This window comes from Eptatretus burgeri, chromosome 12, assembly GCF_056783735.1.
Source record: "Eptatretus burgeri isolate ZD-2024b chromosome 12, Ebu_testis_v1, whole genome shotgun sequence".
Taxonomy (NCBI): Eukaryota; Metazoa; Chordata; class Myxini; order Myxiniformes; family Myxinidae; genus Eptatretus; species Eptatretus burgeri.
This window is the reverse complement of record NC_140972.1, coordinates 88,848,879-88,873,288: the sequence shown is the minus strand read 5'-3', so window position 1 is coordinate 88,873,288 and position 24,410 is coordinate 88,848,879. Positions and strand designations below refer to the sequence as shown.

General features: G+C 45.3%; 1 protein-coding gene across 6 annotated transcripts in view; it reads right to left on the bottom strand.

Annotated features, from left to right (window-relative positions):
* Positions 1 to 24,410, bottom strand: part of LOC147016096 (uncharacterized) — an 89,061-nt gene that overhangs the window by 37,849 nt on the left and 26,802 nt on the right. For 3 of the 6 annotated variants that reach the window (XM_085848791.1, XM_085848792.1, XM_085848793.1), the window contains exons 3-5: positions 16,495 to 16,732; positions 15,623 to 16,194; positions 331 to 852 (exon numbers count right to left, since the gene is read on the bottom strand). In XM_085848791.1, the coding sequence (XP_085704917.1) occupies positions 331 to 852; positions 15,623 to 16,194; positions 16,495 to 16,732 (1,332 nt within the window). Of the gene's footprint in view, positions 1 to 330; positions 853 to 15,622; positions 16,195 to 16,494; positions 16,737 to 17,093; positions 18,538 to 20,367; positions 22,892 to 24,410 lie in introns of those variants that run through there. The other 3 variants (XM_085848794.1, XM_085848796.1, XM_085848795.1) reach the window with 3 other exon arrangements.

The following is a 24,410-nucleotide window of genomic DNA, read 5'->3' as shown; positions in this document are numbered from 1 at the left end:
TTTAAACGGACAGAGGCCAACCTTGTGAGCAACTCCATTCCTGTCCCTCTTCATCCTGATTGTGCAATCAACTCTACACAGTCAATCATGCTCTTCTCTCCATTTCATGGCCAGGCCCCAGTAATGCCATCTCTCAAAAATTACCCTTTTCTATTCTGACCCTCAATAAATTTAACAAACAATGTATTTATAAACAATGTATTACAATGTATATCGAATGTATGGGGCACATAGGATTAGCTTGTTGAGCACAAATAGTTTCCACAATGCAGAATTTTGCATCTGTTGACTTTAATGAAAAAGTAACGATTTTTGCGCGATCAGACTTACCGACATTTGACCTTTCAGGTTCCTTTGGCTCTTCCTCGAAGCACAATGCAGATTCCGCATCACTTTGCTTCTCCGCAGGGCTCTGCATTCTGTCTTGGTCCCAAAAAGAGTTCAGATCTTCAATTTTTTGGGACATTGTACTCACTTCGTTTTGTAGTCTTTGAGGAAGGGATGCAAGGGCATCCAACAGAGTCCTACCAACAGTTTTAATCAAATGTTCGGCTTTATTTTGGTCAGACCTGAGATTATTGTTGCCATAAAGGTCCACCAGGCGTCGTAACATGACGCATGAACCAAAAGGGAGTTTCTTTTTTGCTTCTGCAAACAACTCTGCCCTCATTGAAGGGCTCTCTGTACAAGCCATGAACTCCTGGTAATCCTCGATTCCCAAATCAATAATGACAGTCTGAGCAGCTCCTGGACTCAGGCCCTTGGACCGCAACCAAGGCAGAAACATTCTGAAGGACGAAGAGTCTTTCCTACCGCTTTCCTCTCCATGATGGTTTTGGAAGACAGGATCCTCTAAAAACAAAATTGCAAAATCTTAAATGAATTAAATAAAGAACAAAGTGGACGAAATCCACCGGTTTTTAAACAACGACAAAATGGAGACGTTCCAAAAATCATTGAAAATTCAGTAACCCAGTGTTCACCATATAAGGAGGCAGCTGGTAATTTACGTTGTTTTGCAAGGAAACACTGGATGGTTTTAAATATTTAAAAAGGAAAACTACAGCGGCACTTGGTGGAGCACATACCTCCGCCAGGTTGAACAGTTTACATGTTGTATCCCACTGATAGGCTGGATCTTGACCCGCACCTGAACCAAAATCTAATCGGCTTGCTCTTGTCAACTAACCGACTCATCGACAACTTTTTGAGATTATTGTGCAATATATCATTTTTGGCCCCATCTCTAAATGGTGAAGAATCACTTAAAAATTGTTGTATCCAGATCCTCAACAAAATCGAATCAATTGGTCCTTGTCACACACCCAACCTCTGCACAAAGTTTCATTCAAATCCATGCACAAGCTCTCGAGATATGGTGGGATATATCGTTTTTCGCCCTATCACTCAATGGTGAAGAAACTGACTGACTGACGACAAGCCACCCATAAGCTCCCCGGAACTACATTCCATTTCAGGTGGGCGAAAAAGGTGGCTATCACTTATTTAGAAAAGTTGTTTCATGAACTATTAACGAGGTGTGTGTTTCAGGTCGCCCCCCCCTCCCCAAATCAAGGCTATATTCTCCAGTTATGACAAGTTTCTTGCAAGAGATCAAACCAATCATTACTACCCATTATGCTTTAAAAGGGGGATATCCAACTATGCTGTCGATCACACTGGGCGGCACAACTTCAATTTATGAATCTGAAGGGAGTCCTAGAGTACACTTATTTATTGTTCATCAGTACCACTTGTGAACTCAAAACATAAATACCAACATGTAATACGTCATCAATACATAATATTGATAAACTGTAAATGTTGATTCAAGCCTCCATTTGAAATCAATTGAATTTGAAAGAAGAGTTCCCATAACTGTTTTGCAGAGCAAAATAAAATTTGGATGATTGGAAGCAATCATTTTTTCATGATGCGCTGTAGACTGTAGTACAGTCAATGCAACTGATGTCACATGACCGCGTGTAAGCCAGTGTGGAAAATTCTAGAATCCATAACGTTGCAATATTGCGATAACTCCTTATGTAGAGCGGCAAACGAGATTATCCTTGAATGATATGTTTGTGTGGTTTTGAGTGTTGAACTGGGGTGTGTTTCATTACCAATTAGCTTATAGAGCACTCGCCAAGTGGCATAAGCACTCCAACGAAACGATTGATGAGGCACGGCTGGCTTGGCAAACGATAGCAAGCTAATTGGTAATGGATGAACACAGCCCTGATTTGGTTTGCAGAACCGAGACAAGGGTTTCAGCATCCTGCCAACAAAGTGAGTTTTATGAACGAAGTGACATTTTATGGACAAATTCTTGACATTGATGTATTAGGAATACTCAAAGAGTACCCGTCCTACGGGCGATTTGTTCCAAGCATGCAACACGTTTATTTGATGAATTCCTTTATTTGGGTGGTGCATAGGTAACTGACAGCTCTGTATAGGCAAAAAAACCCCCCAGATTGCGTGCATGAAGCAAAAACATACCTACTGCTCATAATTCAAAACACCTCACTGTACTGGAAAATGTGGGGACAGGAATACTGCACTGGAAATGGTGGAAGCTTGTAAAAACAGGAATACCCCCACCTGGAGGCGGCATGACATGATACACACTTGCATAGAGATTTTGAACACCCAATCCCTCCAAGACCACCGGTAAAGATTAAAAAAAAACCCTACACATTAATTGGTGTCATGCTGATCCTCTGTAGCTAGTCTGAATGTAATTGGCCGAGAACTGTTGGAGGAATAGCGACACAAACAAACACACAAACACCGGTCCGTGAATTATAGTAAGGATGAATGACTGATTTGGTCAAGAATGAGTGCAACTGCACCAGTGCGCTGTGACACAAGATCCACAGGTGCTGTCAATCATATTGCCAAGGTTGAAAACAATCAAGTTCCACTGCATTGGCAAAGTGTTGTGTTCGGAATATGAATGACTGATTTGGGCAATTATGATTTGCTGAAATTATGATGATGGTTTGGATATACATTTTCGAGCACAACTTTGATCGAAGGACAAGACTGATAAAAATGGCACTCAACTAAATTCATTTTTGATGCTCTACCTCCTTGTCCATCCTTAGCGCACGTGCAGTTTTATGCCTCAGCTTCCTGAACAACTCAGCTCTACCATTAAGCCTGGCCCTGCGACTGTTCAATGGTATGCAGTGTCCCTTGAAAGACAAAATTCTTCTTCGCCCTTTGGTGAGCTCCACAACATCCAATGACAACATCAAGGATGGTGGTCTTGAAGGCACTCCACAACTCTTCGGGATTCCCCAAAGCACCCAGACCCCCCAAATCCCCACTCAGCCTGTTCGCAAACTCCTCAACCACCCTCTCATCCTTGAACTCGCTAACATCCAGCCTCGGCTGAGATGGTACCATTCTCCCAGATTTAAGCTGCAACTTCAGAGTTCCTACCACAAGCCTGTGGTCAGTATTGAGGAACTGAGCACTCCAGTAGACCCTGCAATTCTGGATCATCCTCCAGTGACCATCAACAAGCACATGCTCAATCTCCTTTGCCACACCACCAGCGTTGAGCCTGTTGGCACTAAAACCATGAACCAGCCACCCCTAAGTCCATGACTATTTGCAAAGTCTAGGAACTTAGTGCTGTTCCGGTTCACAGCTCCAGACGCATCGGGATCAACACGTCTCATAACCATCCCTATCAGTTTCAGTCGATGCATTTAAATCCCTCAAGACTAGAAGAGTATCTCGCCTGCAGCACTGATCAACCACAGACTAGAGCGTGGCACAGAATGCGCCCTGCATGGTGAGATCACTCGCGCAGTCGGAGCATATACAGGGACTAGGGAAACGCCACCCCAGGAGTGACTAGTCCTTTGTCTCATAATACGCTTGTTGACCTGTGTTGCCTTAATTATCATTGGTGACAGCTTAATGGAAACAGCCAGAGCAACTCCTTGAGCATGGTAACCATCACAGCAAACAGACTAATAGTAGGTGTAACCAACCGCCATGATCTCACCACTATCTGTAATCTGAACCTCAGAGAGTGCTGCAATACCGATGCTCAAACACTTGAGCTCAGATGACAACAGAGACAGACCTGATCATCCTCTCTTAGGGATAGCACATTCCAGGCACCCACCTAAAGGGACTGCCTGAGGTTGACCCAAGAAGACTGCCGTGTAATGGACGACACCTCAGCACCACCCCGACACACACTACCGCAATCTGACCAGGGAAAGTGACCCTGTGGTTTTCCTCTTTTCATCAAAGAGTGGGGGTCCCGAAGGCTTTGCCCCAATCCCGTTATCTGGTGAGCTGCCCAACAGAGGGCAGCTGCACAGGAGGGACTCCCTCGGAGTGGGTTTTCAGATGTCTTTGCGTTTTGTGTTTTGCGGAGTGAAGGGTTTTACGATGGCTGGACTGCAAATCTTGCCACCAATCTCCTAAAAAAAAACAAAGTAACCCAACTGCAGGAGGACATCCGCAGACACAGTTGGGCATGAGATATGGATGGCCATTGGCTTCCAAGGAGCTCCTCCGGCCTTTGACAGATTTTGTTTTTAATCCTGCTGGGTGTCCATATTATACACCTAACTCACCAGGAAACCTGGTGGGGGAGACTGTTTAGTCGCCGACAACCTGACAACTCAAGGTCGGCTTCTGGTATTGGATCACTGCTGCCCATCGAGTCAACTGAGTGGACAAAGGTGATGTAGACCTCTTTGTCAGCATGGTAATCACATGCAGCCAACTCCTAAGTTAGGAGGGCGAATAGTTCTTCCTTACTCTTGGAGTTCCGCAGGAAGAAATCAAAGTTTATGGGTAGCTTTGTTTTGTGTAATACTGTCCTCCTCGCTCCCTTCCCTCTCTTCTCTCAAGTGGTTTCCTTGAGACCATCTGCCTTGTACATGTCCCAAACCACATCCATTCTTGAGCAGTTCTGAAGTTTCCTCCATGTCCAAGGTAAGAAGACCAAAGCATTGGAGTCTCCGAAAGTTTATGCATCACCTTATGGAAGCGCAAGCACAACGGCGGCCCCATCATATACTCTGGCATCAAACTGAGGCGCATTGAGGCTGTTACAAGGGATCAAACAGTCCAGTAACTCCGATTTATAACTCGGAAGTCAGAGTTTACCATGCTGGGACAAAGATGAAAGCCATAGGTGGTTTTCATGGGGAAAAAAAACTACCCCAAGTCATCTTGGCGAACCTGGCAAGATATGAATTGCTGACTGCAGAGACTACAGTCATTTTTGAGATGGACTGTCTGCTCTTTAGTCTTGGATTTGGTTTTCGGATGTGGTAGCTTAAAGAGTGGCAGTTGGCTTTTTTTCTTGATAAGACAGGGGATCAACTCAGTTATATCCACAAAAAATATTTTTGACACAATTTCATATTTTTAGAGTAATTATTCTGCTTCGGGATATGCCCATTTGCACTGCCAGCGAGATATGTTTACATATGTTGTGTACAGTAACCGGACCAAGTTTGGTGCTTTCGTCCAGCATGTCACGATCTCACTCAAATCGCAAGCCGCTGTCACACCTTGACGTTTTAGCCAGCGTATGCCGACGTATCAAAAATTTGGCGAATGCGCTGGCACACGTCGAATACGTCATGGGTAAGTTTTGTATACGTTAAGAGCACATTGAAGCACGCTGGCATACGTCGTAGTACGCCGAGCTCGTCGACAAATTTTGTACATGCACAAAATTTGTCGACGTATACCAGCGTATGACTCGCACGTTCCGCATACGCTGGCCATAAGTTGGAGGCACGTTATGCGATCATTGACACACATCAACACACTTTACTTGTAAGTTACTCATAGGTCGAAATACGCCGAGGTAATGTCTAGCGTACCCGAAACTTATTTCTAACCTATGAGTAATGTGCTTTGAACCCATGTGTAATGTATTTTCAACGCATATTGACGTATGTAGACGTCTTCCGGACGACCACAGAACTTACTGAACATGTTTCTAACTTACAGCTACCGTATAATGGCGTATTGGCAGCGTTTAGGGGAATTGGTATATATATATAAAAAAAAAATCTTGTTACTTTGGAATACGTTTTTATTGACTGCACATTATATTATTATACCTTTTTCAAAGTGTATGAATAAACATATATATTTATATGGACCCAAAGGGAGTCAGTGATTCCCTTCCATATATATATATATATATATATATATATATATATATATATATATATATATATATATATATATATATATATTGTTACGGCTGTGGAAATTTGCACAATACCAGAAAGGTCCTTAGATCAGTTATGCCGGTAAGTTTGTGTGCAGATCGTTCCCCACCGTTGTTTAGAGGGCCTTATTCGTGTTCACCAGGCTGCGACGCTTTGAGATAGCCGTTTTTCTTTTCTCTAACATTATTTTGGACCAATCATCCCCCAACAACCAAATCGCCACCACCATCATTCCCAAACAACTACAACTCAAACACCACCACCTTCGCCTCTTTACCTCCACCCCGCAAACATCGCTTCACCGCCATTCTCAAACGACTCCCACAACAACCAAATCACCACCACCATCGTTCCCAAACAACCACAACCAAACCACCACCACCTTCGCCCTTTTCCCTTCACCACCATCAACAACGCCACCCCGCAAACATCGCTTCACCTCCATCCCGGAGACAACGCCATCTTCACGCTGTCAGGACGAGCGCTCCGATGATTTCTCCCACGTCCGCTTTGCCGGGGTCGGAGTTCACGCTGTCAGGACGAGCACTCCGATGATTTCCACCACGTCCGCTTTGCGGGGTCGGAGTTCAAGCTGTCAGGACGAGCGCTCCGATGATTTCTACCACGTCCGCTTTGCCGGGGTCGGAGTTCACACTGTCAGGACGAGTGCTCCGATGATTCCCGCGACGTCCGCTTTGCCGGGGTCAAAGGTCGCGCTGTCGAGGCGAAGCTTCGGTGAATTACACACATCGGCTCGGCGGGGTCGAAGCCGCGCTGTCGAGGCGAAGCCTCGGTGAATTACACACATTGGCTCTGCCGGGGTCAGGGGTCACGCTGTCGAGCGAGTATTTTGGCGATTTCTACCACGTCGGTTTTGCCAGGGTTGGAAGTCAAGGGTCAAGGGTCGATTCTCACTTCCCCAGCCCTATAAAAGGGCGAGCAGAACGGAGCTCAGTGCCAGTCGGTTTTACAGAGTTCGAGGCAGTGTCGAGAGAAGCGTCGGTTGCCAGTGTTGGTGAACGGAGCTCAAGTCAGCTGGTTGTGGGGAGACGGTCGTGGTGTCAGAGCGAGAGTTGGTTAACGGAGCAGGGACGCGGAGAGGGGCTCGGAGGCAAACCAGAGGGCTACGTGGAGACCACCGCCGGGAAAAGGGGCGAAGTGGAGACCACAGCCAGGGAGAGTTTGCCGGAGCCAAGGCAGTCCAGGGTGCTCGTTCGAGCGTCAACTCGCTAAGAGAGCGTTAACTCACTAAGAGAGCGTCAACGTGCTGAGAGAGCATCAGCAATCCCCCCCCCCCCATACCGAGCATTCGCGCTGAGAGAGCGCCGGTAACCCCGTCCGTTCCGTGGTGCCTGCCGTGTGGCGCGAGCCTGCGCATCCGGGTGGAGAACGCCGTAGAGAGCTCACTGACCAAGCCGGGTGCCCGAGGACAGGCGCGGCCACGCCAGGCCGTGGGGGAGTAGACGTCGTGAACTGCCCACCGTCGCACCACGAGGGCGCGGGTAAGACCCTTAGGTCTCGTGGGCCTGACCGTTCATCCAGGCTCCACGTCACATTCGGTCCACGGACCTGTCTGCCACCCTTGTCTTTGGGGGTGGCTTTTCTTTGCTTTTTGAATAAATGCATGTGGTGGCGCAGTCTAGTAAGTAGACTTGTTTAAGTGACTGTGTGCGAATAAAATGCTTTATTCGGTGGTAATTCTTTTATCTGCTTGCTTTGACTGTACATACGTGCATGATTCATTGCTGTGAATGTAAATACGTGCAATGTCTAATAAATGTGCTTATTGAACTGTTCCCCGTTCGTTGCGTCCTATTCCCTGTTTTGAAAGTGCCATCTTGCATCAAGGAAGAAATTGGTAGAGGGGTGTAAGCACCCGGTAAACAGAATCACATCCGTCGAGATCGGCGATAACACCGCACGGTTATCACTGTAGCACGGAAGGACCGCTTAAGCGGTTCGTGTCTTCGGCCGACCTGCGGCGAGGTACGATCGCCCGGTCGACTACTCGCGCAGCAGGTACTTAGGTAGGTCGAATTTGGCGAGCAACCCTATCCTGTGCGGGAGGGCAATTGGCACGATCGTGGTGAGGTTAAACCCCCACCCGTGACGAGCTCCTGGAGGTAGGTCCAAGGAGGGTCACGACTGAATTGTCCGACGCGGTCACAATTCGAGTTACGCGGCCGATCGCACGCGAATTCACAACAATATATCTATATACAACTTTCTATATAAAAATTAACAGCAGTTTTGTTTTATTTATGATCAAAGGTAATGACCACACTTATAACATAAAGATAATAAAGATAAACACAAAATATTATTAACCTGTTCGTTGCCAAGGGAAGTAACTAATGTCGAGACACTTCGATGTCTCGTGCGGTTATGATTTGAATCGTCGAGCGGCAGCCTTTTCATAGGCTACGCCATGTGATCGTCGGCGATACTCTGCCGTGTGCTATGCATAAGTTAGACTATCGTTGGGCATAAGTTGTGAACGCGGACAACACGCTAAGCATTCGTTGGTATAAGTTATCTATAAGTTATCGAAACCCTCTGTGTACGTTACTAATACGTTATGCATATGTCCAACTCGTTAATATACGCCCAAAACTGAAAACAAAATCAATAGTTCAGCGTACGCCAGCGTTTTATATAAATTTTGATACGTTGCCATACGCTGGCTAAATCGTCAAGGTGTGACAGGGGCTTCAGGTAAGCGACTAAACTATAAAGCAAAAGTGAAAGATTGCAAAATGTTCCACCAGGAATGACACTATCAAAATTTGAGTTAAAAAAAATTTCCCCCCACTTTGACCCCAATGACCCCAAGTGGCATCAACCTCAGGTCAAATCCAAAAAATTGTTACATATTTCATGCATTCCCAATGTTGATTGCATATACAAAGCTTCATTAATAAATGTTTTAAAATGTGCCCATAATAGACGGCCGGCCAACCTAACCTATCGTGACACCCCGCAGGCATTTCATGTTAAAAACTGGTATGGGGTGCCAAAATATCGCAGGCATTTCCCTGACAATATCTGCTGCTCTTCCTTCGCTCCAATTGGTTCTTCTGACCACGTCCTTGTTAAAGTGGACATCTCTCTGGCTGTTATCAGAGAACCACCTCACCGCCGTCGAGTCTGGCATTTCACTCAAGCCGACTGGCAGGGTCTCCGAGCAGCCATCAAACTTACAGACTGGTCTCCTATCACTACTTTCTCAAACATCAACTCATCCTGGGAATTCTTTCAAAGAAACTTGCTCTCCCTCATGCACAGATTTATCCCCTCTCGTGTTCAGTTGTCTTACCCTTCCTCCCGCCCTTGGTTTACTGAAGCTTGTGGCGAGGCAGTTGTCCTGAAACAACTTGCCTTTGCCTCATGGAAAGCAAACCCAACTGAGGGCAATCTCAGTTCTTTCCACAAAGCTCGGAACAAGTGTGTATCTACCCTCAGGAGAGCCAGAAAACAACATCTTTCGCATCTCAAGTCTGAACTCTCAAACCTCTCTCCCTCCTCAAAATCCTGGTGGCGTTTAATCAAATCTGTTTCTGGTGTATGTTCCCCCTCCATCCCCTCCCTTACCTCAAATGGCCGCACTGCTGATTCCACACGTGATAAAGCTGAATGTCTAAACTCGGTGTTTGCAGCTAAATCTTGTGTCCCAAACCCATCACTATCTCTACCCACTTTACCCAGTCGCACCCAACTGTCCCTGGACTCTGTATCCTTTTCTCCTGACAAGGTGGAGAGCTTGCTTTCAAACCTCGAGTCAGATTCTGCAACCGGTCCAGACGGCATCAGCCCACGTGTCCTCAAAGCCTGCTCTTCTGCTCTTGCTCACCCTCTCTCTGTTCTATTCACCCTCTCATTTTCCCAAGGTCATCTGCCATCTGCTTGGAAATCTGCTAACATCACTGCCCTGCATAAAAAAGGTGCAAAAACAGATCCCTGTAACTACAGACCAATCAGCCTTCTCCCAATCATCAGCAAGGTTATGGAATCCATCATCGCTTCAGACATGAAATCCTTCCTCTTCTCCAATGGCTTGATTTCCAATCATCAATTTGGTTTCAGACCAGGTCACTCTACCCTGGATATGCTGCTACTGCTCTCCCATCAATGGATGGAGGTCCTCAATGCCAGACAGGAAATCCGAGCCGTATCCCTGGACATATCACGTGCTTTTGACACAGTCTGGCACCCTGCCCTACTCACCAAACTCTCTTCCCATGGTATTCAAGGCCATCTCCACTCATGGCTCGCAGACTTCCTCTCCTGTCGCAGTCAACGTGTGGCCCTAAATGGAGTTCTTTCATCCCCTCTTCCTGTGCAGGCTGGAGTTCCTCAAGGTAGCGTTCTGGGCCCTGTTCTTTTTCTGCTTTTCATCAATGATCTCTCGGACTCTCTGGAAAATCCTCTATTTCTCTTTGCCGATGACTCCACCCTCTGCCGTACCATCTGTCATCCCTCAGACCGGCAAGCAGCAGCTTCTTCGCTCACTGCAGATCTGGATAAAATCACAAACTGGTCCAACACGTGGAACATGTCTTTCAATCCACACAAATCTCACACTCTCACGATGTCTCTTCGAAAGGACCGTTTACAAAACCCCCCCATCCACTTTCTCAACAATCCTCTGGAAGAAGTCTTTTCTTTCAAGCTTCTGGGTCTCACTATCTGCCATGACCTTTCCTGGGAAAGTCACATTTCCAACCTTGCCTCAAAAGCCAGTCGCCGACTGGGAATCATCCGTCGTGCAAAGTCCTTCCTCGGTCCTCTTGAGCTCCTGGCTACTTACAAAGCTTTTGTCCGTAGCCTGATGGAGTACTGCTCTCCCCTCTGGGCTGGTGCTCCTGCCTCCCACCTTTCTCGACTTCACGCTGTCGAAACCAGGGCATTTAAGATCATTGGCATCTTCCGCAATGAAGCTGAGTCTTTGGGCCTCTCACTCAATCACCGCAGGTTGGTCGGTGGTCTTTCTGTCTTCCACCGACTCCTCTCCAGCCTTGCCCCCCCTGCTCTCTCTGCGATTTGTCCCAACCACATTTCCACAGGGCGCTCAAGGTCCGCCGACAACCCCCTTCTGGTAAAACTACCAAAATCACGAATCACTGCTCATCTTCACTCTTTCATTCCTCTTTTTTCCCACCTTTGGAATAAACTTCCTCACTCTATTCTTTCCCATTCTTCCCTCCAGGCTTTCAAAACAGCTGTTCACCACCACCTCTTATCTTCCCCCATCCAAATCCTCGATCTTTTCTACCCCCGATAATCCACCCAAGCCCACTTCCTTCAATTCTCCTGCTTTCCTTCCTGAAAGTCCCTGTAATGTCCATCTTCTCCTCGCCATGTTCCCCGTCCCATCCCCATCCCTCTCCCTTCCACAGTTCACCTGTGTCTGTTCCCCAATGTTTTGTCCCTTCCACTCCCGCCCCTCTTGTCTCATGCCTCCTTGCTGTGAGTTGTGTGTTAGCTCTCATACGAGCCTCGACCAAGGTATACAAAAAAAAAAAAAAAAAAAAAAAAAAAAAAAAGGTAGAAAATATCTCTGTTGTTGAGAATTTGCCCCATACCAAACGCAACCAAATCGATTTTCTCAAAAAATCACGAAATAGAAGCGTCCCTCACGCGTGGCTATGGGCATACGGTGCTCCGTGGCTATGTGCGTATGACCACACAAATTATGCGAGATGGGGACCGGTGTATCTCTCCGACATGAAAATGTTGAAGAATACAGCGCCTGATGTATACAGTGCATTTCTCGCCGGGAACTTTGTGGTACAACGCAGCAAACGTCCGTTCAGCTCTGTGCCAGTCGATCAAGCTCCAGAATGGATCAACCGCATGTGTAATATATCGAATGGCATAATCGGAATCACCAGGAATGATACTGCAAGGGATCGATTCTGCTTGACGTGGTGTGAGCACTCCGAAATTTCCCTAGATACCAAACGGCTCCTAAAACTGATCGATGATGATTTCGTAGAGGAGGCGATATCTACGAGAAAGGAGGCTATGCCTGGATGTCTAAGGCATGATGAAGGCAATGTTCAAAATCTGATAGACCAGTTTGAGCGATTCCGTATTTTCCAAGCAGCGGATACACTCCCACCGGCACAATCACCAGACCTGGTGGAGGAATCGCAGGAACCTACACTTGTATCTGACAACAAACGATCTCGCCACGATGGGAATACAAACTTCCCTGTTGTCAGCCTATGAGCGAGGTCTTCGAAGGTTACAAAGTTTTGTGGATAAGAGGCTGGTAACTCGAGAGACGGGTTTCTTCGATACGCTGTCGAGGATCAATTCCAAATCCTTTGCTCATCTCTACAAAAGCACAGCTCTGATCTCAACAGCCGAGAAGAAATTCATCAAGGCAGACGCAAAACTCATACAGAGGTTGTTCAATGCAACCAGAGCTGGACGATGTGTCGATATGTCCAGGATTCTTCAGCACGAACTTTCGTCGCTTCCATCGTCGCTAGTCAAGAGAAACGGACATATGAATCAGACAAACAAGGCTGATATGCTTCATATCCTGACAAACGACGTGGATATCGAAACACCAGCTAATATTCCATCCCTGCAGGAGCCGTCAGCTCCCATCATCGATGGTCATGCCATGATCCAAGCGATGGGGAAGCAGTCTCATTGTCGCAAGTTTTCTGACCTTGGTCGTACATATCACGAGAGGATTGTAAAGCTATTTCACCAGTCATTCACTCGCATCGACATGGTCTTCGATCGGTACATCGAACAGGGTCAATAAAATCGGCAACTAGATCAAAGCGTGGGCAGAAGAAGCGACCAATCCGAAAAATCATTGATCGAGGAGACGTACCACTGCCAGAGGTATGGGACAGATTCATAGCCTTGGACCAGAACAAAGCTGACCTCGCTAAATTCGTTGCCGAGTACCTCATTTGACCGATCGGAATTACCCACAGTCTTGCGAACTGATTGTAGGGGGAGGTTTCGCTGAACCGGAGATGGCGAAGTCAACTACACATGGCCAAATTACTGATTTGGCCGCAGACCATGAAGAGGCCGATACGTGCATGGTCGCACATACCGTCAGGGAGAAATACAAGAGAGTGGTCGTGGAGAGCAAGGATACAGATGTATTATTACTCCTCATCCATTTCTTCGGTGATGCAAACGTTGATCTGTGGATGAAAAGTGGGACTAGCAAAAAACGTGTCTACCACCAAATTGCACCAATTGTACAAAAGCTATCGCGTCCTGTCGGGAACAATCAGCTCGGATTTCTTGCCTTTACCGGATGTGATGTGACGTCTTTGTTCTACGGATACGGGAAACGGAGCTGCTGGAAAGTGCATGTGGAACAGTCGGAGAAAAGCTACTGGCGAATATTGGGCGTGATGGATCCACTGACGAGGCTGAAAAGTTCCTGTGCCATTTGTATGGAGTGGACAACGTTGACGATCTGCTCTCTGCCAAATCCCAGATGTTTGAAAAAGGTCTCCGGGATTTCGAAAAGCTACCGCCAACTTTCGACGCATTTGAGGTCCATCATATCAGGTCAAATCATCAGGATAAAATCTGGTACCAGGCTGATAAACCTCGGATAGCGGTTGAAGCTCCAGAAGAGACGGGTGGCTGGAAGCTAACAGACTCTGCACTTGAGATCGTGTGGATGCGACTCCCCGCCATTCCAGCTTCTTGTACTGAACTAGTCACTTGTGCGTGTAAAAGCAAGTGTCGAACGAGTGGATGCAAGTGCAGCAAGTCTCGCCAGAACTGTATCCCAGCATGCGGGTGCGACGCTGTCAACTGCAATAATGACTACCACAAACTACAGCTATATGGGTGAGCAAATTATATTTCAAACAAACATTCTCTGATGTGCCAACTCTCTTATACAACGTTTTGATCTCACATGAGTTCATCTTACGAGTTGAGAACTCACGTGAGAAGATTACATGCGTCCACCTTCAGAAATTCGAGAAAATGGCCATTTTACAATTGCGGCCTTTCATGTTTTCAAGTAAATCTCGTCTAAATTTATTGCTGAGACTAAAGGACAGAAGCCTAGGCGAATAATTCATACACAGGCATATAGATGTGGCAATGCTGAAACGAAATTCACTATAACCAAAAAATGAGGAATTTGGCATTTGACCTTGACCTTTGACCTCAAAGTTCGAGATGGTATGGGGCATATTCCGAAGCTTCACCCTATCATCTAACTTTCGGACATGCATAATCACTTTTAACAAGAAATGCCTATGGGACTAATTTTTAGACCCTGGAGATAGTCTTGGCCGGCCGTCTATAATTGCATTTCTTGGTATTTCACTTTTTGACCCCGCCCCAGGGGCTGGGGCCAAAACAGAGACACTGCACTTAGACCTTCTTTCCATGTGATGATCAGAACTACCAAGTTTGGTGAATTTCTGCCCAACCGTTTAGGAGGCAATAGCGTGACGGGCGAACAGACAGACAAACAGACTACACTATCCACCCATTTTTAGCTTATCTAGAATTGGAATCCAGATAAGGTATTGTCACTGTGCACTGTCCACCCGTCCGTCCGTCCGTCTGTCTGTCTTTCCGTCCATCCGTTTCAATTTCTCCAGCCAAACCGCTGGGCCGATCCGGATGAAATTTGGCAGCAACATTCTACCCCTGACTGGTAACAGGAATTGTAAAGCTCGTTGCGGTCACGTGACTTTAAGTCGGTCAATATGGCTGACTTAGTAAATTTCTTCAAAAAATATTCTACTCCAGAACGACCAGTCAGAACACTACCAAATTTGAGTTGCAACATTAGTAAAGGGGCCTGATGTTAAATTGCAGAGGCCTTGCCGATCACGCGATTGGAAGTGTCAAAATGGCCAACTTTGACAATTTGTGGGAAAAATCACATAAATTTATTCAAAAATCTTCTCCAGACCCACCAATCAGAATGCTACCAAATTTAAGTTAAAACATTAGACATGGGCCCCGATAAGCTTCAGGTCTAGTGGTCCTATTTTTTTTCAAAAAGCGTGGGGATATTAATGGAGCTCAAAAGTCAATGTATAGTTATTGGGCAAAAACTTCGTATTGGATCATATTCGGGCAATAAAGAAGTTAGAAGGAAGAGTATCAGACAATAATGAAAGCAAGTGGTGGCTTTCACAATTTAGTCAAATTGGAAAATACACCATCAAATCAGGAATGCTTCCGAAACCCTCTGTAAGCCACCAAACAACAAGTACAACAGCAGCAAAAAGCTGACTTCATGCTTATTTGTTGGGTAGGACAATTTTCACGAAAAGAAATGGCAACTTTCAATAACAGAAATGTTAATCATTGAATAATTAGAGAATTGGTGGATTTTGCATCCACGAACACCGTTCTCACACTGGCCTTACCGACAGCTGAGTCCTCTGGAGGTCTACTACTTTCTTTTGTGCTGCCAGGTAAAGACTCAATGTCGACTCCACCCTCCTCCGCATCGTCATCATCCTCCTCATAATCATCATTACTCCCGTTGTTGTCCACTTCATTGTCCTCCTCGGGCTTTTTCATTTTTGTCTGATACCATGGTAGATTCAAAGCATCAACTTTCTCAGATGCCATACACAACTCTCCTCCCAATCTCAGCAGTAAGGATGCAAGGGAATCGAGCAAAGGGATACCAGCAGATCCAGTCACAGGACCTGCTCCACCTTGCTCCAATAATTGATTGTCACGATGACAAAGTTCCACCAGGCGCCGCAACATAACATAAGAACCAAATGGAAGCTTTTTTCTTGCCTCTGAGAAAAGCTCAGCCCTCACCGAGGGAGAGTCAATGCAGGCCTGAAGAACTTGGTAGTCCCCGATTCCCAAATCCGATACCAAAGCCCGAGCAACATGTGACCTCACACCCAAAAATTCTAGCCAAGGAAGGAATTCCCAAGAAGAATCAACGGTCTCCGTAGATGGGTTCTCCACCTGCGTGCTGCAGTATTAGAAATGTAGTGATTGGAATTATAACAGGGATTTAGTGGAAAATAATTCACATTGATAAGAAAAATATGCAAATGGTAAGAAACTTTTATTTTAGCAGCAACACAGCCTGCACAGTACAGCAGCAGCAACACAACCTGCACAGCGCAGTAGCAGCAGCAGCAGCAGCAACACAGCCTGCACAGCACAGTAGCAGCAGCAGCAGCAGCAGCAGCAACACAGCCTGCATGGCACAACAGCAGCAGCAGCAGCAGCAGCAGCAGCAGCAATACAGCCTACACAGTGCAGCAACCTTTTGTTGCAGGAACAACTGTAGTTGTGATCAAACTGAACTGGTTCCTTTTGGGAACTACATTCAGCACCAGAAGTTTCTTCAAAAGCATCCTTTGAAGAGGTCGCTGGCCCATGAGCAGAAGATTGTCCACACCCAAAGTGCCTTTTTCGTTTGATCGACCTTCCCCTCTTTGTGCATCTTCCCTTCACAGCAGATTGTCCCCTTCCACAAGATTGTCTTGACATCACACAATGTTCTTCCTATTAAAAAAAAACAAAAACACGTTTGTGAGTGTATAATATTATTACGAGAAAAAGATTATCATAATCAAGAGTTCACCAAATGTTATGTATTCTTCGCCAAAAAATACAAACGTAAAATTTAAAATGTACTTGTTGAAAGACTGATCCAGCATTCATTTCAAGGGCTTGCTTGGCATGAGGGATGTGCAAAACATCTAAATGCAAGCTTCCACATAACATAATTTCCTCATGTAATAAGAGGTGTCATGAGGCATTCTAAGCAAATTCTAAAGCCTCTCAGACACCAACATGTGGATGACCCAAAAACCACTGATGACATTCTAACTGGAATAGCACTCGGTAGAGCGCGCATACCTCCGCCAGGCTGAACAGTTTATGGTTCGTCTCCCAATGATAGGCTGGATCTGCATCCGGACCTCAACCAAAATCTACTTGACTTGTTCTCGTCATCTGCAAAACTTATCCAACAAGTTGTCATAGTCCACCACTTTTTGAAATATCGTACTATACAGTGGCCTGCAAAAGTATTCACTCCCCTCCAAAGTTTTCACATTTTGATGCCACCTGAGCTTATTTCATGATGCTTTCAAATCAAACTTAATATATAGAGTCTTCACAAACTACTCCAAAGTGATAAAGCTGAAAAATGCAGATAAAATGTGAATAAGTTAGATTAACAGAGAAAAATCAGATGATTCTCAGTTCCATAAGTATTAAAACCCTTTGCCTAATTAACCCCAAATCACTTCAGGAGAAAATTATTTGTTTGTTATAAAATAAATGTACTGTACTGTGTTTCACATTGGTCGTTATCTCCATTTGTGAGTTTCAGAAGGTGGGAGGTAGTTCTTCTAGAACTCAAAATCTCCACCTCCTTTTTCGGTAAATAAAATAATCATTATTCATGAATCAAATTATGAAACTTCGTTCTCATAGTGTCGTTCCAAGGGCTCTTTTCAAAATCTTCACTGAACCCCTGACGCAGCTTTCACCTGTAGCTCGTTTGTAGTGATATTCCCCAGAATGATTTTTAAATACTCAGTGAGGATTTCTTTATCATTCCTGTTGCTCCAACTATCACTGGTACAATTTCAGCTTTCTTCAATTTCCACATCTTCGACCTAATTTTTCAGATCCTGGTATTTGGTCATTTTCCTGATTTCTGTGCCATTTAATCCAGTCATTGGGAACTGAAACCTCGATCAACAAAGCTGACGTTTCCTTTTTGTGTTCAAGTACCATGTCCAGATGCAATGCTTTGTTTGCAATGTCTACACTTGATGGGATCATCTTGTCATGTGTGAGCATTATTTGTAAATTTTCAAAGATTGGATTTGGTTTGTGCTTCCATGATTGTTCTGGGACCGGGATGTTGAAATATTTACAGATGTGCCAGTGGATTACTCTACAGATGCCATCATGCCTTTCTGTGCACAGCTGTTCTTACATGAGTACTTTTAACATCCTGAAAGGAAGTGACTAGTACTTTCTGTTTCTACCCCACAAAACATGCATTTGTCTAATTGGCTCAATCCCACCATTTTCTCAAAGGCATTAGTGCAATTTTGCTCTCCCAACAATGGATGGAGGTCCTCAATGCCAGACATGATATCCGAGCTGCATCCCTGGGCATATCACGTGCTTTTGACACGGTCTGGCACCCTGCCCTTCTCACCAAACTCTCTTCCTATGGTATCCAAGGCCATCTCCACTCATGGCTCACAAACTTCCTCTCCTGTCGAAGTCGACGTGTGGCCCAAAATGGAATTCTATCATCCCCTCTTCCTGTCCAGGCAGGAGTTCCTCAAGGTAGCGTTCTGGGCCCTGTTCTTTTTCTGGTTTTCATAAATGATCTCTCCGACTCTCTGGAAAATCCTCTATATCTCTTTGCTGATGACTCCACCCTCTGCCGTACCATCGGTCATCCCTCAGACCGGCAAGCAGCAGCTTCTTCGCTCACTGCAGATCTGGGTAAAATCATAAACTGGTCCAACACGTGGAACATGTCTTTCAATCCGGACAAATCTCACACTCTCACTATGTCTCTCCGAAAGGACCGTTTAGAACCCCCCCCCCTCCACTCCCATCCACTTTCTCAACAATCCTCTGGAAGAAGTCCTTTCCTTCAAGCTTCTGGGTCTCACTATCTGTCATGACCTTTCCTGGGAAAGCCACATTTCAAACCTGGCCTCCAAAGCCAGTTGCCGACTGGGAATCCTCCGTCGTGCAAAGTCCTTCCTCGGCCCACCTGAGCTCCTGACCACTTCCAAAGCTTTCGTCTGAAGCTTGATGGAGTACTGCTCTCCTCTCTGGGCTGGTGCTCCTGCCTTCCACCTTTCTCAAGGCATTTCTCAAGGTGGAAACCAAGGCATTTTGGATCATTGGCATCTCCCACAATGGGGGTGAGTCTTTGGGCCTCTCACTCTCTCACCGCAGGCTGGTCGGTGGTCTTTCTGTCTTCTCCCGTCTCCTCTCCAGCCCCCCCCGCCCCCTGCTCTCTCTGCGATTTGTCCCCACCACATTTCCGCTGGGCGCTCAAGGTCCGCCAACAACCCCCTTCTGGTAAAACTACCAAAATCACGAATCACTGCTCACCTTCACTCTTTCATTCCTCTTTTTCCCCACCTTTGGAATAAACTCCCTCACTCTATTCAATCCCACTCTTCCCTCCAGGCCTTCAAAACAGCTGTTCACCACCACCTATTATCCCCAATCCAAATCCTCGATCTTTTCTACCCCCGATAATCCACTCAAGCCCACCTCCTTCAAATTCCCTGCTTTCCTTCCTGAAAATCCCTATAATGTCCATCTTGTATTCCCATGTACCCTGTCCCATCCCTCTCCCTTCCACAGATCTCCTAATGTCTCTGTTCCCCACTGTTTTGTCCTTCCCACTCCCATTCCTCTTGTCTCATGCCCCCCTTGCTGTGCGTTGTGTGTTAGCCCTCACACGAGCCTCGACAAGGTATACTAAAAAAAAAGAAAAAAGTCCTTGGTCTTTACCATTTATGATTTGTTCTCCTTCCCAATTAATTTGACCTCTTCTTAGCCATTCCAGAGCTTCCTTGTCTATCCCTGTCCTGTCAAGCTCTTTTTAAATACTCCTGCTCATTTGTCATTCTCCCATTTGTCAGAGTACATCTGCTATCTATTTTTGTAGTTTTCTTCTCTTCTTTGCAATCTTTGGGGCTGTCTTTTTTTCCCCGTTTCATTTTGCTGTGGAGTGTCCTTCATTTGCACCTGTTTTTGGAAGTTTGTTACTAAATGGATTAAAGATACCTATTCTGGTTTGTGGTTTTCTTTCTCACATACAAATCTCATTTGATAGTCTGTTGAGCTTTTCACATACGCCGCTAGTCCTACACATGTCATGTGCACTTGGTTAATCTCCATCAGACCGCCTCCTCCTTCTTGTCTTGGCAAGTAAAAAGGGTGTTCCAAAAAGACCTGGACAATTTTGGTTGTCAATATATTTATAACCACAAATGATACAACGATAGCCTTTGGTTTATTTCATTCAGAAACTCATGAAGTTTTATGCACACCATGAATGCATTTCAATGTGAGCTCCATTTGTCGCACGCAGGACAGCTAGGTAGTACACGAGTTCTTGCCATGTTCGGCTCACCATGTTTGCGCCCAGCAGTGTGCATGCAGCCGTGAGCCGAGAACGAAGATCCTGCAGGTTTGTCACCTTGGTGCGTGAGACAATATCTTTGAAAAAGACCCCACAGAAAATTTTGAAAAAAAAAAAAAATCAAGGGGAGTTATGTCTGGTGATCGTGGGGGCCAAGTGTTTGGTCCGTCTCGGCCAATCCAGCAACCTGGAAATTTTTCATTCAGGACGGCTCGAACGACTAAGGCCCAATGAGGGGGAGTGCCGTCCTGTTGAAAAATGATATCGGGTTGCAGGTCTTCAATCTGTGGGAAGGCAAATCCTTCCAACATGTTCATGTAAATTGTTGAAGACACTGTATCATCCACAAATAAAAACAGACCCATCAAGCAGTCATGGAGAAGGCCACACCACACATTGACCTTTGGACTATCATGTGTGTGTTCAATAATCACGTGAGGGTTTTCAGAGCCCCAGATGCTCCCATTGTGACACTTGACCTTCCCCAATTGATGAAAGCAAGCTTAATCGGTGAACCTGACCTTTGTCAGGTAATCATCATCCTCTATGCGAATGAGCATTTACAAGGCAAACACCTTGCATTTGGGTCTGTCATTTGGTGTGAGTTCCTGCAGAATTTGCACCTTATCAGCATAAAACTTCAGTCCTTTGTGCAAAATCCTGAGTACAGTTGTGGTTGGTAATCCCAGTTCTCTGGATGCGCATCAAATTGATTTTCTGAGACTTTGTTGAAATGATTCACACACTCATTCAGCGTCTGCTGCACTTGTGCGTGATCGACTGGTACTTTTCTGTTTCTGACAACTTCCAGTCTCCTTAAACTCCTTGTACCACTCTCTGATACTAGTCCACAATGGCAGATTCCTTCCATACCTTGTACGGAAATTACACTGAACTTGCGTGTCGGATCTCGTCTCGATGAACCATTAGCCACACTGAGCTTTCTCCTATGGAGTCGCCATTTTCTTTTACATTAAAACCACCAGACCTGAAAATAAAGAAAACTTCATGAGTTTCTGTATCACATAAAACAAATGATATCGTTTTAGGCACCATCTCTGATGGTGTAAACTAATCTTGCGTATGACAATTTTCAACTCACAGATCAAAATCTAAGTTGAATAGCCAAGTCACAGCACTGTCTGTTGTTCGGTGAATTGCCCTAAATCCTTCATCAAATTTCCGTAGGTGACACTCATTCACAATGTGATAAATTGTCTCATCTGGGTGACCACAGTCACATGCTGGGCTGTCTTTGAAATTCCATTTGTGGAGGTGGTGTGATGACCTTGCATGGAGAGTGCAGATCATGTTAAGCACAGACCACTGTTTCCGGGGAAGGTCAAAACCTGGAGGCTCTTCTCTCAGATTAATGACCATTTCTTTGTTAACAATGTTGTTGTCTGTCCAGAGATTGCACCACTTGTCCTTTGTGTTCAACCCCACATCACTCAAAATATTTGCAGAGCCCCAGAAAGGTTTGCGCAACTTGAGGTATATACTTGGTCAATTCTGCAGGTCTTTATGGATTGGAAGCTCTGGGTTGGCTTTGATGCAGTCAAACTTCTCTCAGCGTTCTTGCCTTCTGGCGCACATCGGGAGGGGGATGTTGGACAAGACTGGGAGCCACTGCATGGGTGCTGATTTCAGTGTACCGCTAATTATCCATAATCAGTGTTTTCAGGACAGTGTCCAAGCATTTTGTGGGGCTGCTCTCTGCCCAAACAGGAGAACAGCATTCCGCTGCAGAGTACACAGCAAAACTAGCAGTGCAAAGAGTGCATACACTTGATCCCCAGCTGGTGCTTGCTAGTTTCCAGATGTTTACCCTGGTCTCAATTTTTTTCTGTGACCCATTGGAGTTGTTTGCGGAATGCAAGGTTGCGATCAAGGGTGACTCCAAAGTACTTGGGGGAACGGTTTGTTCTTGACTATGTTGCCACAAAAGGAAACATGGAGTTTTCTGTTTGCCAGTCGGTTGCTGAGATGGAAAAGCAGCAACTGTCGTCTTCGTTGGGTTTGGGCGGAGATCGCAGTAGATGAAGTATTGCTGCATTACCTTTAAGTCCTGGGACAGGGTACTGCAGAGATATTCAAGGCTGATTGATTGTGTATCAAGGGCAAGATAATCTGTGTAAGCAAATTTTTTGGAGATTCTACAAGGCATGTCACACACAAATATGTTGAAAAGGATTTAGTCTGTGGGCTTATGTAACATTTTCTGGATTTGTCATTTTCTGGGGTAGATTCGTGTTACCCATGTCTAAACACATCTAGAAACTTCACTGGTTTAGAAAAAAAAGGGTGCCAGTTTTTCCATTAACATTTAGGGCCTCCATTTAGAATTTCAAAATGGCCACCGCCGAAAATCTTCTTTTAAAAATAATATTGCAAATTAACCATAACTATCCATTCAAATGTCATACAATATTTATTTTATTTTATCTAAACTCATATAAAGGGGACAAAGATTCATTTGAAGCAAACTAAGAGCACTAGAAATACTCTAAATATTGGAAAAAATTCAAGATGGCCACCTGATTTCAGGGGTTTCTATGTAAAATGCCATTACTTTTGAACCAATAGACATAAGAAGATGTTTTTGGTGTCTAATCATATGTTTTGGCACAGGAGGATTCCAATAATAACAACATATTTATGATTGGAACACTCTTTGCCAATCCTCCAAAACATTTAACAGAAATAATATAGAGTATGTCTTCTTCTTCTTTCGGCTGCTCCCGTTAGGGGTCGCCACAGCGGATCATCCATTATCATCCGCATACTGATTTGGCACAGGTTTTACGGCGGATGCCCTTCCTGACGCAACCCTGGTCGCCTCTTACGACACAGGGATAATAATATAGAGCATGTAATTCAATATAAATTTATTTGGGCGGTTATACAATTAGAAGATGGATAAGGCTTTTTTCAAAGGTATGAAAATGCTACATGTATGAATCAGGAGTGTCAATGTTACTGATTAAACATTTATAGTTGTCATTGCTTCAATCATCTTCTCAATCTTTGCCAATCCTTGGTGGTGTTATGTTCGTACAGCTGTCGCCTTTCCCACCACATTTGCAAAGTTCGGTACAGACCACACTGTTTCCTCTGCATGAGCACCTTCTTGAACACTTTGATTTCCCACAGTTACACCTGACGAACTGCAGCACTAAGACTGGAGCTGGTGCAACCTGAGAAAGAACAATCAGTAGCTTTTTGTCTTGGTTTCGCCACCCCAAGGTCAAAGGGTCAAGAAAAGTTGGGTTCAATACCATATCCTGGCGCCAGATATTACACTGGACATGGGCACGGCGTATATATTCAATCCATGCACCCTGAGTCGGTGGCAGTTTGTCAACTCCTTGTTCATCTGTGAATTGCTTGAACAAAAACCATCTCAGCATCTTTGCTTGCCCAAAGTGGACTCCAACTGGAGAGAAAAGAGAGCAAAGAAACTCTTCACAACAACGAAGAACCTCTTCAGATGGCTCATCCCCTTCACCAAGGTCAGCTAGTGCTCTCAGAAAGGTGGGGCTTGCCTTCAGGAAAGTTGTAAAGCACCCCTTCTTTCCCTTCCCTTGGATATGTCCTGTCGTATCACAGCCTGTGAGAGAATGCCAGTTGATCAAAGCTGCTGATTTCTCTGGGCCAAGCTTGTCATATATAGGCTGTAGGAAGACTTTCCGTCGTCTTTCGCTTTTGCCCATGATTAGTGCAGACTGCAGAATGGTTGCCAAGTAGTGGTGTTCTTCGTAGAGCCAAAAGTAGCACATTAGTGTCTTGTGAATATATGTGGACATTCATTCCATTGCTCGCAACTTCTACAGCATGATAAATCATAAGTGTCCGCCTCCTCCTGTGTGCTGACACCGGTCATCGTTTCAACTTCATAATTCGTCATGACCTCTTTCTGTGTTGCAGTCATAACCTTGATGGTACTGTAGTGGATGAGCTGATGGGAAAGGTAGAGAGTTAGTGAATCCTTTGTGCTGCTGCTGGCGAGAAACATCTTTTTGTCTTTGATGCCT